This window comes from Coturnix japonica, chromosome 3 (assembly GCF_001577835.2).
Source record: "Coturnix japonica isolate 7356 chromosome 3, Coturnix japonica 2.1, whole genome shotgun sequence".
NCBI classification, from domain to species: domain Eukaryota; kingdom Metazoa; phylum Chordata; class Aves; order Galliformes; family Phasianidae; genus Coturnix; species Coturnix japonica.
In genome coordinates this window covers 88061230-88074379 of record NC_029518.1, presented here as the reverse complement: position 1 = coordinate 88074379, position 13150 = coordinate 88061230, and the positions used below count along the sequence as shown (strand labels likewise).

Below are 13150 nucleotides of genomic sequence, written 5' to 3'. Positions count from 1 at the left end.
TCCAATACACAATTAATATTTCAATTCCTTTTAGGAGTGAATTGCATTTTGCCCTCCTTATAGCTGAGATCACATTTAAGTGGCATCACAGAAATTTACAGCCAAGTCATCTGCAAATAAGAACACTTGGCTTTGCCAGCATCTCTGTTGTGCTGTGCCCATCTCTAGCTCACTGCCTAAGAACAGCGCTGCTGAAGTTACCTAATGACGGCTCCCTGCCCTGAACTACTTTGCAAGCAAATTCACAGAGGAGATAAATCATTTAATTAAATACCAGGAGAGGTGCAATGGAATCTGGCTGTCAGTACGATGCACAGAACCCAGCTAAAACTAATGTGCGTGGCAACCTGAGCCTGCTGTTTAGTTGTGTCTTGATATGGAAAACACATGTCAGCGTCTTGCAGAGCAGTGATTCGGGGTGGGAGGATGAAGGTGAGTTCTGAAGCACTGACACAAATACACGTACTGAAAGCTCCTGGATAACAGAAAACATAAACGTTACATAAAACAGCACAGAGGGAGTGAGATAGTCACAAGAAACAGCCCAAGCCCTCTTCTCTCAGTGAGAGTTCAGCCTTTAATCAATTCCCTTAGCAGACTTCACTACCCAGTAATTCATCTGATAACTCCAGCTGGAGTGGTTACTACAATGAGCTTCTAAACACCAGCTGGAGTGGTTACTACAATGAGCTTCTAGGGGGAAAACGTGTGTAGCACACTACACTGAAGGAAGTAAAGACCAAAAGGGCCATCCTAGACTTTACCAGCAGCTCTTGACCGTTCTGAAGGGTGTAACAGGAGCAGCAGCACCCCCTAGACCCAAGAACGGGAACAACTCAGAAGGTTTGGGTTTTTTTTGGAAGCTCAGCACCCCCAAGCTGCCGATACACAAGAACTGCAATCTCTCATTTCAAGCCAAAACTTGGAAGCACGACTTACTGATAACTAACAGCAGGAACTGGCCTGGATTGCTTCACTCCCTGTCTGAGAAACATCAGGGGGTATCCAACAAATGTGTATCCAACACAAGACTCTTCATTCCGTGGTCATGAGAAAAACTGCATGCAGGTGTTCAGCATCAGCCAAGTGCTCCATGGCATCAGCACCTCCCCGTGATTCACTGCCAAACAAAGCAGTGCTGCCTGTGGGATGAGCAGCACTATGCAGTACAACAAGGGAAGGAGCAGAAGAAGGCTTTGGTTACAAGGAATAATTAGAAAGCTATTCCATTAAGGTATTTATCTCTTGATATTTGAAATCTCAAAGCAGCGAATAACAGCAGGGGGAAGAAAAGGTATTCATTTTAAATTCATTCTCCCTTGATGCATCTCAGAATTTCTGCTCTCAGAATATAAGCATCCACAGCAGGGGGAGATTCTGACCCAGCCCTTTCTTCTGCCTTGTGCAGCCCTCTCTCACAGAGCATCTCTCTCCTGTAGATTCAGAAGCACATAGTGATGATTATACAAGCTGAGATCCAGAGTCGGACAGCTCTGGTGGCCAGCAGTGCCCTGGGTTTGCTGCTCACTCTGAGTGACAGTAGCAGATATTTCCCAGATGATGCTCAAATGTGGGATTGAGAACTGCAGGTGTTCTTGCTTTATCCTGTCCTATACCTACCTTCCATTTAACTAAGAGCCCAGTGAACACCGCCTTGTTTGAGGATCACAGAATCACAGAATTATCAAGGTTGGAAAAGACCTAGAAAATCATCTAGTCCAACTATTACCAATACTTCCCGGATAAATCATATTCCTCAACACCACATCCAAACGTTTCTTGAACACTCCCATGGTCGATGACTCCACCACCTCCCTGGGCAGTGCATTCCAATGCCTGACTACCCTTTCTGAGAAGAAAAAGTCACTGCTGAAGATGTCACCTGGGTGACCAGGCTGGTAGATGAGGGTAAGGCAGTTGATGTAGTCTACCTGGGCTACAGCAAGGCCTTTGACAGTCTCTCACAGTATCCTCCTGAGGAAGCTGGCTGCCCATGGCCTACACAGGTATATCCTTCTTTGGGTAAGGAACCAGCTGGAGGGTCATGCCCAGAGGGTAGTGGTTTATGGAGTTGTGTCCAGCTGGCGACCCGTTACAAGTTGTGTCCCCCAGGGGTCGGTTGTAGGGCCCATCTTGTTTTACACCTTCATTGATGACCTGGATGAGGGAATTGAGAGCATGCTAAGTAAGTTTGCAGATGACACCAAGTCGGGAGGTGGTGTTGATCTGCCTGAGGGCAGGAAGACCCTTTAGAGGGATCTGCATAGGCTGAATCTCTGGGATGAGGTTCAACAAGGCCAAGTGCCGGGTCCTGCACTTTGGCCACAATAACCCCATGCAGCACTATAGGCTTGGGGCAGAGTGGCTGGATGACTGTGAAGAGGAAAGGGACCTGGGGGTGTTGGTCGATGCTCAGCTGAACATGAGCCATCAGTGTACCCAGGTGGCCAAGGCAGCCAATGGCATCCTGGCCTGTATAAGAAATAGTGTGGCCTGCAGGAGGCTCAGGGGAGACCTTATTGCACTTTACAACTTCCTGAAGGGAGGTTGGGGTGAGGAGGGGCTTGGCCTCTTCTGCCAGGCAACAAACAGGACCCGAGGAAATGGCCACAAGTTGTATCAGATGAGGTTTAGACTGGACATAAGAAGGAACTTTTTCTCTCAGAGTGAGCAGTCCGGCTGCTCTCAGGCCCACTTCCAAAGCTATCTGGGTAAGCAGGCACACGCATCCCTCCCGCTGAGGAGTTTGGTCTGCGCCATTTCAACCGGGCTCTGGAACCAGCCCTGCCCGGGCAGGGCAGCCCTTTGTGATTGGTCCTCGTGACACCCAGGCATAGCTGGTCGACAGCAGGCGGCCTGCAGTGTCCGTTAGGACAGCAAGGTGACAGGGCAGGAGTGTTGGGTTTGGCGAGGAGCTCCCAAGCGCAGCCCACATCGTTTCCCTTTACCCCTGGCAGCCCCGTGGCTGCTACCTTCCCATCCTTAGCCTTCATCTCACAGGATGGAGGAGAGACCCCCCCAGCTGCTCCAGCATGGCCTGGGAGGAGAGTGGGGCTCCCCAGGAGAGAAAATCTCCACCGGAGCCCTACGAAGTGACTGAGGTCATCCTACTCCGTGCTGGTGAGGGTCCCCAGCGGGGTGGGCAGGGCTGGGGCAGCGAGTGCCCCCTGCTCGACACCAGGGCCCCTTGTCCTGACAGGCACGGGCAGACTGTGCCAGGGGAGCGAGCCCAGGGCCGGAGAGGGCAGAGCTCCTTCCTCTGCTCCCGCCTGCCTTTGGCCCCTCTATAGCACTGCTCTCTCTCCTTGGTCAGATGCTGAATTGCTGCCTCTGTCTGATGTGGAACAGGAGGCAGTGGATTTCATCCAAGCCAACAGCATCAGCAAGGAAATGGTAAGAGCAGCCATCTCCATCGTGGCTATACCTGCATCTCCAGACGGTCCCTCTGGCTCTGCCTTCAGGCTGCAGGAGGGCTGCTGGCCGGGCAGAGCTGCTGCTGTCCTGCAGCTGTCCTGTGCTGCTCCACACCCCACAACGCCTGGTCCCCCTGGCCATGGCTGTCCCCACTCACACTCCTCGGTCTCTGTGTGCTTGCCAGGATCTGGTGCAGAAGCTGCAGTTCCTCAACAGCATTTGCATACTGTGCAGCACCGCTGGACAGGAGGGCCTCACACTGAGCCATGATATCTTCTGCTTGCTGAAAAATCAGTGCAAGAAGATTGAGGTGAGGGGACATGGCACCCAGGTAGCTGCACCCTGTGAGAAGGACAGGACAGGGGGAGAGGGAGGCAGGGAAATGATGCACAGACACCCAAGTGCCCCAGATGGGACTCCAGGTGCTGCTGAGAGCTCAGCAGTGGAGGTGGACAGCAGCACCAGTGTGCCAGTGTTTGTCAAGGGCCACTGGGGCGACTCAGGCCCTAGCGGCCGGTGGCAGGTTTGCTGTTGCTGGGTGCTGGCAGCTGCCAGGTGCCATCCTGATTGTGCTTTGCAGGTTCTGTTGTGTGAGGAGCCCATGGAGCAGCTGAGCACCGGCCTGAGATACTGCTGCATGAACACCATTGCTGCCTTGAGGTACCTGCCCAGCCCCTGCTTTTGCCAGCACATCCCCCGGGCACCATCCTGGTGGCCCTGATGCAGCTCCCCACTAAGTCTTGGCCCTCGCCCCAAAGCTGGTGACATCAGGACTGTCCTCTGACCCAGAGCAGCCCCGTAGGGGAGGAGGCACCTCCTGGCAGGGCTCCCCATCCCTCTCAGGGAGCCTTGCCCAGGGGAGGACCTGTTCCACCCCTGCCTCAGCATCAAGGAACTGCTCCTAGCATCTGTGTCTCTCTATTTGCAGCGAAGTGAAGGCAATTTCGGAGGAAGAAATATTACATCTCTTCAACGTGTGCTGCAGTGTCATCTTCTGCGTTCCTCCAACCAGGGACCTGAACATTTGCCTCTACAACAACGTATGTACTGGGCAATCTACTGATTGACCCCATGCCTCTGGGCTGCTGCTTGGATTACTTGTGTCCAGAGATCTATAAAGATGTTTGTGGGACAAGGGAGAAGCCTTGCTTGCCCTCACCCCTCTCACTCTTGCCTTGGGCTTGGCAAACACCCTGTGTTGTAGCCTGGTCTGAGTGCAGCAGCCTTGCAGGGTGCCCCTGTGCACAGATCTGTGGGTATCCTTCCTTGGCAGCCAGAGGGGTTCACAGCAGTCTCCTGGGTATGAAAGGGAACCCTGAAAGACTCTTTCAGGTTCCTTCTTACTGCAGCCCCTTGGAAAAAACCTTGCCCCTTCTCAGAGGACAGACATTGCCCTTGTAACCCTGGAGAAGATCATTGGGGACTATGGTTTTGATGAGAAGAAGTGGGCTGAGACTATGCTGGATGTGCTTCGGAGAAACCCTGGCACCTGGCTGATGGATGTAAGCAGAGTGAGGCTGGATTGTCATGCCCTACCCTGCCCGCCACAGCTCTTGGGAACTGAAGCCATTTGAAGGCAGCAAAGAGCTGTGGGAAGGGCAGTAATAACACAGCCTGGGAGGCAAATGGCTGCAGTCCAGTGGCAGCAGCAGTCTCCCTGTGTTCTCACAACAGGTGCCAGAGATTCTGGGATTCATCCACGCCAACCTGAAGATCCAGAGCACATCAGTTCAGCAGATCCTGCTCTCAGTGCTGGATGTGCTGACCGTCCAGTTTCCCAGGGATGTGCTGAGGAGTGTGTTGACCGACCTCCCACAGAATGACAGGTATCAGCCCAGACAGCCCCACACGTTTGTTCCATGTGAAGAGCAGGGCTCAGAAATGGTCTGGCTGCCAGAGCCAAGGAAAGCTGCAGGACATCCCGAGGAGCAGGCCCTCCATCCCACTGTGCTTTCCAGTGCTGGTGGGCCGCTCAGGGCTGCAGCAGCCAATACCAACCATGGCAGCCCAGAGCCCCCCATCAGGCTCCTGCCCTGCCCCTCGGGAAGGCCATCTCAGCCCCTCCTGTTTGCCCAGGCCGGGCCCCCAGGCCTCCAAAAGCATTCGGGGCAGCAGGGCCAGGGCCGCAGCAAAGCCTGAGGCCTAGTGGACCAGCCTGAGCCATGGTGCTGTGGCTAAGGCAGCCCTGCTGACACAGCATTGCTCTCTGTTTATAGCACTACCCTGGACATACTGAAGAGTGTGCTGACCCTGCTGGAAGCATCCAAGCGGATCTGGGATGAGCTCAGCAGTGTTCTACAGGACCAACAGCTGTGTGAGATATTGAGCATCAGCACAGAGGAGTTGGGCCTCCTTCGCTTGACTGTGAGTTACTGGACAAGGCACCGTGCTCTCCTTCAGGGCACTCTCTCCCCAGCTCCCTGCCTCCCCCTGCCATCCTGCATAGGCCTGGGCGCAGAGGGATGGTGGGGCCCTCCAAAGGCACTGCTACCTCAGGCCAGGCTATGTCTCCCCAGTGCCCTGCCCTGAGATCCAGAGCAGCCGTTCTGTGGCATCTGAGACCATCCAGAAGCTGAGACACCAAAGGCAGAAGGCGGCACCAGCACGGAGAAGGCTCCCAGCACTTTTCCGCTGGTCCTGCATCTGAAAGATAATTCTTGTACAGCAACGTTGCTGGGACATGTGTTCCTGTCATGCAAGACAGACCCCCTGAACAACAGCAGGAGCCTTGGAGCACAGACATCTTGGAAGAAAGAACAGGAACCAAGCTGGTTAGAACTGGGTCTGTAGTTAGCGACTGATTAAATTGAAAAGCACAATTGAAAGCCTTTGGAAGGAAGATCTGGAGAAGACGTCTGCCCGTGACCACTAGAGAGCAGCACGTATGCACACAGATGCAGAACTGATCATAATTTCCCTGACTTAATTGGAACTCCTCATATGAGTTCTTGGAACTTGAACAAGCAAGCAGAAAAGTTATGGTTTATTCTAGCTTTTGCAAAGCCGGAATGCTGGGCAGCAAAGCTCCTGCTTGCTTATAGTGCTGTGTGCCTGGGCATAAGTGTCATGTGGAAAAAGACAAAAAAACACATTTTCTTTGCCTATGTCTTGGAGAGCCAGGAATCCAGAATTCAAGATCTTTGCTTTTGAGTTTGCAATTCAAAACCGGATTAGAAAGGATTCTGCAAACTTTCTTTGATGACATTTGACTCTTCAATAACAACAATAATACTGTTTCTAATACTACTAATAACAGCAACGCAACAACAAAATAATGGAAGATGAAGGAAGGCATGGGGACAAGAGTCACTGGAGGAAATTTCTCCTTTGAACTGAATTGGTGTTAGTGTCCCCGTGCACAAGAACCAAGGAGAGAGCAAGCATTCCAAGGTGGGACCACTCCCATGACTGGAGTGCTGTGATGGATGGTTACAAGCTCTTCAGAAGGGATGGACAAGGAAGGAAGGGTGGTGATGTAGCCCTTTCTATTAAGGACTATTTTGAAGTTGAAGAGCTTGGGGTTGGGAATGATAAAGTGGAGTGTCTGTGGGTAAGGATCAGGGGAAAGGCCTGCAGGGGTGACATCTTGGTGGGGGTCTGTTATAGACCGCCTAATCAGGATGAAGAGATGGATGAGGCATTCTATGAGCAGCTGGCAGAAGCTGCACATTCACCAGCACTCATTCTCATGGGAGACTTCAACTTCCCTGATATAGGCTGGGAATATAATATGGTGCAGAGGAAGCAGTCCAAGAGGTTTCTGGAGTGTGTGGAAGATGCATCCTTATGCAGGTGGTACAAGAGCCTACTAGGGGTGGTGCCCTGCTAGACCTGCTCTTCACTAATAGTGAAGGACTGGTGGGAGATGTGAAGGCAGGGGACTGTCAAGTACACAGTACACTCCAAAGGGATAAAGTCATTCCCCAGCTACTCCGCAAGCTCAGGCAGGAGCAATGCCATCATTATTTTGAAGACAAAACAGAAAAAGCTCTTAAAAATCAATGTCCATGGCACAAAGACCTACCACACATTTTATGTTAGCTTAATCTTTGGCCATTCTGCACGTGAAGGCTGTTTTTCTACAGAAATCAAGGAACTGTCTGATATAGGATATCAGAAACACTCCCTCCCATGGGCAAATCCCTAACAAAAAACAATAGCTTTCCATCAGCAAACAGGGCATGAGACTCAACTCTTATCTCTCAAATCCCTTCTGACGGAAGCATTTACTTCTTACAATTAATTAGGCACAAAAAGAGGCCAGAGTGCTAAGATGTCATCAACAGCTTAAAATAAAAGGAGCCGGTCCTGACTGAGAAGTAGGCTTTGATAGAAGAACTTTGCTCATTTACTGCTTTCCGCCAGGCAAAGTTTGACTTGTCATTGGTGTAGAGGAAGTGGTTACCCTTTGGGGATTGCACCAGATGGTGAGTATTCCTTCAGATCCGCAGGCTGGCTGTGCCCTGCTGCAGTCATGAGCAGCAGAAACTGTTCTCTGACCTCTTCTGGGCACAAATTGCTGTAATCACTCCAGGAAATTTGAGAGATCTGGGGATTTTCTTTGTCGTTACATTGTGATGTTGCAGCTGCTTCCTGAGGACAAGTCAAAAGGGGTTGCTACCCTTACTCTTCAGTGTTGCTTAAGAATTTAAGTCTAACATGTAATTCAAAAGGGAAAAAAAAAGCACCAATTAAAGAGTTTTCTTACCTGGAGCCATGCTTTTCCCCATTAGTCACAATAGGAAATAAAGTTAACAAGAGAAATGATGCTCAAAGTAACCATTCCTCCATTGTAATAGCACCTCCACCTGGTGCTATTAAAAGCTGTTAGTTTTAACAGCAGTACAACACACTGGGGAATAGTTAGGGATCAGTTCTGCGTACATTAACTGACAGGCAGAGCACGGCACCAGGCACAACCACTTTCACTTATCACTTTGTTTTTCCTCTCCTAGCCTTACCACCTTCCACTCGCAGCAATTACTGCACAAGAACCCCCAGCTGACAGCTGTTCTCATTCAGATGGGTATAAAGAAAGCAGCACTTTCACCACTTCAAATCTCTACCAGTTCTTCAAACTCCGCTCCTGTATAAATTTCAGAATCCATTTTTACTAATTCCTATCTATCCATCTCTGATACATCCATGATCCTATGATTTTGTCTATGGTATCTATTACCCTATAAGCACACTTAGCTAAAAGACTCCTCCTACCTGCCATAACAAGAAGCTTACTTGGCCTTCCATCAATTTCAAGTTGCCCTGATAGTATGTTGAAAACTCGGTTCTACTTCTTGTCTCCTGAATTAGGGGAGGACAAATTAATGATTTGACTTCCATCCCAATCATTTCCATCTAGTGATCCTCTCAGTACATAAGAATCAATTGGGAAAAAGATAACTATTAACACAGCTAAACTTCTCATTCACCTCTTGTTAGTCTCATGCTCTAAATAACACCATGAGTTCTGATGCTTTGAACTAGTTCTGTAAAGCACCAACCAAACAGGTATAAGGAAGGCAGCTTGGAGGGCACATCTTGTTACTAAGGTGCCAATCGTGGAAATCTTTACTTCAGTGACTTTCAGTCTCACCAAGAATTAACATGGCTTCACTGCATCTCGTTCACAACTCAACCTGAGACCATAGGAAACTCCTCCACATTCCACACAGCATTAGCACAGCACAGTGCACAAGGAAATAAACACACATCTTTGCTCACTGGAGCACTGAAGCCAGCAGCACAGCTTCAAATGGAACCAGCTCTTTATTACTAAATAAAATAACGTTCCCAGACATCAAAAAAAAGCAAAGCCCACAAGCCAGTGGTATGTTATTTCCAATGCACAGAGTTATCAATGCTTATCCATTTGTTCACCTGCCATGCCAAGTTCCTTTATGTTCTTCAACACACTTAAATATCACTGTTTTGCAGCACCATTCATTTATCTTACACACCAGGAGAAGCACAAGTCACGACATTTATAGCTTCAGAACTCTGAAGCCTTAGACTTGCATTTTACCCATTAGAGTATTACAAGACAGTTCTTTATTTTGAAAAAATAAAGTGCCCGGTTTATGTACAAACTATTAAAATAATAGTTAAAAAAGTAAACTTAAAAACCTGCCTAGAAAGCAGTGATGCCAAGCTGTTGCCTCCAGGGGATCCATTAAGTTTAAGAGCAGAAATCCTCAACTGCTTCCTTATGCAGAGCTAGTGGTTAAGCTGCCCATTACCCCCCATGTAGCAGAAGGCTGATGCCCACATTTCATAAAAGATGAGTAACGTTTTACCTAAGCATTCTAAGAATCAACACCTTTGGCAAAACCTAATAAAAAGGGATCTTGCTGTCAGAGCTACACTAGCCTCCTTCTCCTTAGAAGTACCAGTATCACCACACTTCTCAAGAGTGGGACTTGAACGCAAAAAGTCAAGGCACGCTGGCTCAATATGCTCAACACTTCCTTGCAAAGAGGGGAGCGTACACACACTAACTCGTGCCTCAGTCCCTTTAAAACTCTGCATCCAGGGTGAAGGAGTTGTCGGTGGGCTTCGACATGACTCCCATCCTCTGATATTCACCTACTCGCTTCTCAAAGAAATTGGTCTTGCCTTCCAGAGAGATGTTCTCCATGAAATCAAAAGGATTCTCCACCTTGTATATCTGAAACGCAAAGGCAATACTATGGTCACTAGGGATTCTCTAATCTTTGATACAAGAAAACATTAAAAGAATCAGTAAAGAGGTGTACAATGATGCCAATGGTGAGCTAACTAGCTGAGTAAAGCAATCTTGGTCCCAAACCTTTCCTACTATGCTCATTTCTATCTTTAAACTGCAGATTATTCAGTGGAGAGAAGCATAGCAACTCTTATGTGGTTTTCATCAGCATCCTTTCGCTTCTTATTCTGTGGTTATCCAAACAGTTCCCAACCGTGGGACTACTAACCGAGTTTATATCAATAATGCTGCTGCCATTTTAGGATTAGGGTTTCAGGAAGAAATTAAACTTCATATGATCTTTTCCCTCATGACAGATTCCGTGTATTAGCCTTACCTTTCTAAATCCCAGTTCCAACATCAGCCGGTCTGCTACGAACTCGATGTATTGTTTCATTAAAGTGCAGTTCATGCCAATCAACTTAACAGGCAGTGCCTCCGTCAAGAATTCCTGCAGATAACAGAAGCACACTGTGTACAGAAGCTGGCATTCGTTCTGAGCTGCCTAGGGTAATGTTATACCCAACAGCTTTACACTTAATTGTAACCAAGCTCCCAAACAAGGAGCAGACAATTACCTGTTCTATGAGAACTGCATTCATGATGATTTCCTTTACTCTTTCCTCTGACGGTTTGTGTATCAAGTGCTTGAACATGAGGCAGGCAAAATCGCAGTGCAAGCCCTTGAAAGAAACATCAGGAAGTTCTTTAAAGAACACAGATTTAAAAGTACCGCTCCAACCAGCAGCACAGATATAGAGCCTACAGTCTAAGCACCATCATGGTACTTAGTATCTACTGGTATCTACACACAACTCTGCCTAACCAGGAAGATGTACACTTGAATTCAGGCCATTCCAACTGCACATGTTCCCACAGCACTGAGCAAGAGCTGGTGAGAAACTTGATGCTACTTAAGTTAAATGGTGCTTTCATTCATTTGCTGCTCTAAGATCCACAATGCTTCATATTTACACACTTCAGTGAGCTTTACATACTGCCCATTTCTAAATGTATTCCTGCTGTAGAATAGAGGCTCCAACAAGCTACATGGCACATTACCATCTTGACTGCTGGAACTTGATTCTTACCTCATCTCTACTGATGAGCTCATTAGAAAAAGTGAGTCCAGGCATTAAACCTCTTTTCTTCAGCCAAAAAATGGATGCAAAAGAGCCAGAAAAGAAGATTCCTTCCACTGCTGCAAATGCTACTACACGTTCTCCTATTAAAAGAAGACAGATGGATATCAACCATGAAAACTTATCAGGATTAATACTCAGTTGTGATAAGAGCAGCAAGCAGTCCACCAAACAGGAATGAAGGAGCTTCTACTGAAGTGTGCTACAGCTTATCCCAACAACTATTATAGTAAAGGCTACTGGATAACAAGTGAAGCTTTAAAACATGATAAATGGTAACAGTAACTGAAGGCAAGAATCCCTCCCCTAGGTTAACAATCAATACCACCTCTTTCTGAAGGCTGCACAAAGTAGTCATTTTAGCAACAAACTGAAGTCACTGTTTATCCCTCTATCAAGAGAGACATTGGCCTCAAAGGATACTTTATTACTAATAAAATTATGACCACTTCCATCTCACCTTCAAAGTGAGGCACCAAGAATCAATAGGGTAGATGAGCCATAGCCTACAACAGTTAAGAGTCCTCTGGTAGAGAATGGCCAGCACCATTCTGGTTAATTATGCTAACGAGCATTTATTCATCCATCTGATAATCCCTGTGAACTGTGAAGTCTAGAGAAATAATGGTTCCTCTGTTCTGCTAGGAGAGGAATCCCACTTTGCTTCCAATAGATGTGCTCACCGTATGTTGCTTTCTTGTCCCCGATCCAGCGTAGGGCCCAGTCAGCCTTCTTCTTAACACATGGTAATGTTTCAATGGCATTAAAAAGGAATTCCCTGAAAAGCAGAGAACTCGTCAGTATGAGGCATGAGGACAACAAGAAGTTCAGCATTCATAGCCATAGATACATACACTCTTATTTGTCTCATGTCTTTTACAGTTGCATCCCTTAGTTTCAGTGGAAAGCAGTTTCAGTTTCACTCAAATGAGATCTCACAACTTAAAAGCAGATATTTTTGACCGAGGTTGCTCCTAAGCAGCACTTTTAGCAGTATTTTATTTAAATCTTGTTTAAAACCCAGTTTTCGCTTCACAGTAACTTGTAGGCAACACATTCCAACAATTAAGAGCTTCAAACCGTGCATGACAAGGCAATACCAACCTCTCTTTAGAATCTTTAATGTATGTGTCAATGAGAAGACTGTACATTTCTGAATGTATATTTTCCATGGCAATCTGGAAGCCATAGAAACAACGTGCTTCTGTGATTTGCACTTCCTGACTGAACCGCTCCACCTAGAGGAAACAAACGAGTATTTGTGAGCACACTTACAACCAAGCTGCAGGTCAGAGGCATTAATGCTGCCTGCAATTACTACTGCTCAGCCCAGAGAACTCTGCGGATCAGCTCCAGATGTGTGGGCTTCAAGCAGCAACATGAAGAGCAGTAGCAGCCCCTCATAGCTGCGCAACACAGACCTATAGAATCATTTATGTTGGAAAGGGCCCTCAAAGGCCATCTAGTCAACTCCCTGCAATAAGCAGGGACACCTACAGCTCCATCAGGTGCTCAGAGCCCCATCCAGACTGACCTCGGGTGTCCTCAGAGATGGGGCACCCACCACCTCTCCAGGCAAGCTGAACACATTACTAAGGGCAGCAATGCTCCCATCAGGCTCTTTCCACACTCACCAAGTTCTCATTCACGATGCCATCGCTGGCAGCAAAGAAGGCGAGGACGTGAGAGATGAAGTACTTCTCCTCGGGTTTCAGGGACTCCCAGTGCTGAAGATCTTTAGACAGATCCACCTACACACAAGTAAGGGCATCTGAGATGTGAGCCAGCACCCCAGGGCCACCCTGCACTGCAGCACAGCCGAGGGGAGCAACGGAGGGACACCTCACAGAATCACAGAATGACCCGGGTTGGA

At 48.0% G+C, this 13150-nt stretch overlaps 3 protein-coding genes across 3 annotated transcripts in view; 2 read left to right on the top strand and 1 right to left on the bottom strand.

Moving 5' to 3' along the window:
• Window positions 1-287: 287 nt before the first annotated feature.
• Window positions 288-4323, top strand: LOC116653180. Its single transcript, XM_032443657.1, has 5 exons — window positions 288-432; window positions 1858-1966; window positions 3102-3393; window positions 3599-3724; window positions 3995-4323. Exons 1-5 carry the CDS (start codon window positions 288-290, stop codon window positions 4133-4135), a joined length of 813 nt encoding a protein of 270 aa, XP_032299548.1. The 3' UTR covers window positions 4136-4323.
• Window positions 4324-4485: 162 nt separating this feature from the next.
• On the top strand, window positions 4486-7243 carry LOC107312192. Its single transcript, XM_015859393.2, has 6 exons — window positions 4486-4540; window positions 4747-4916; window positions 5089-5240; window positions 5631-5879; window positions 6080-6196; window positions 7021-7243. The coding sequence occupies exons 1-6, from the start codon at window positions 4486-4488 to the stop codon at window positions 7241-7243; spliced, it is 966 nt and encodes a 321-aa protein (XP_015714879.2).
• Window positions 7244-9161: 1918 nt separating this feature from the next.
• Window positions 9162-13150, bottom strand: part of RRM2 (ribonucleotide reductase regulatory subunit M2) — a 5121-nt gene continuing 1132 nt past the window's right edge. The window contains exons 4-10 of the mRNA XM_015859481.2: window positions 12912-13028; window positions 12382-12515; window positions 11961-12055; window positions 11227-11360; window positions 10714-10818; window positions 10473-10586; window positions 9162-10078 (exon numbers count right to left, since the gene is read on the bottom strand). Coding sequence (XP_015714967.1) covers window positions 9926-10078; window positions 10473-10586; window positions 10714-10818; window positions 11227-11360; window positions 11961-12055; window positions 12382-12515; window positions 12912-13028 — 852 coding nt within the window. The 3' untranslated portion in view covers window positions 9162-9925. The remainder of the gene's footprint in view (window positions 10079-10472; window positions 10587-10713; window positions 10819-11226; window positions 11361-11960; window positions 12056-12381; window positions 12516-12911; window positions 13029-13150) is intronic.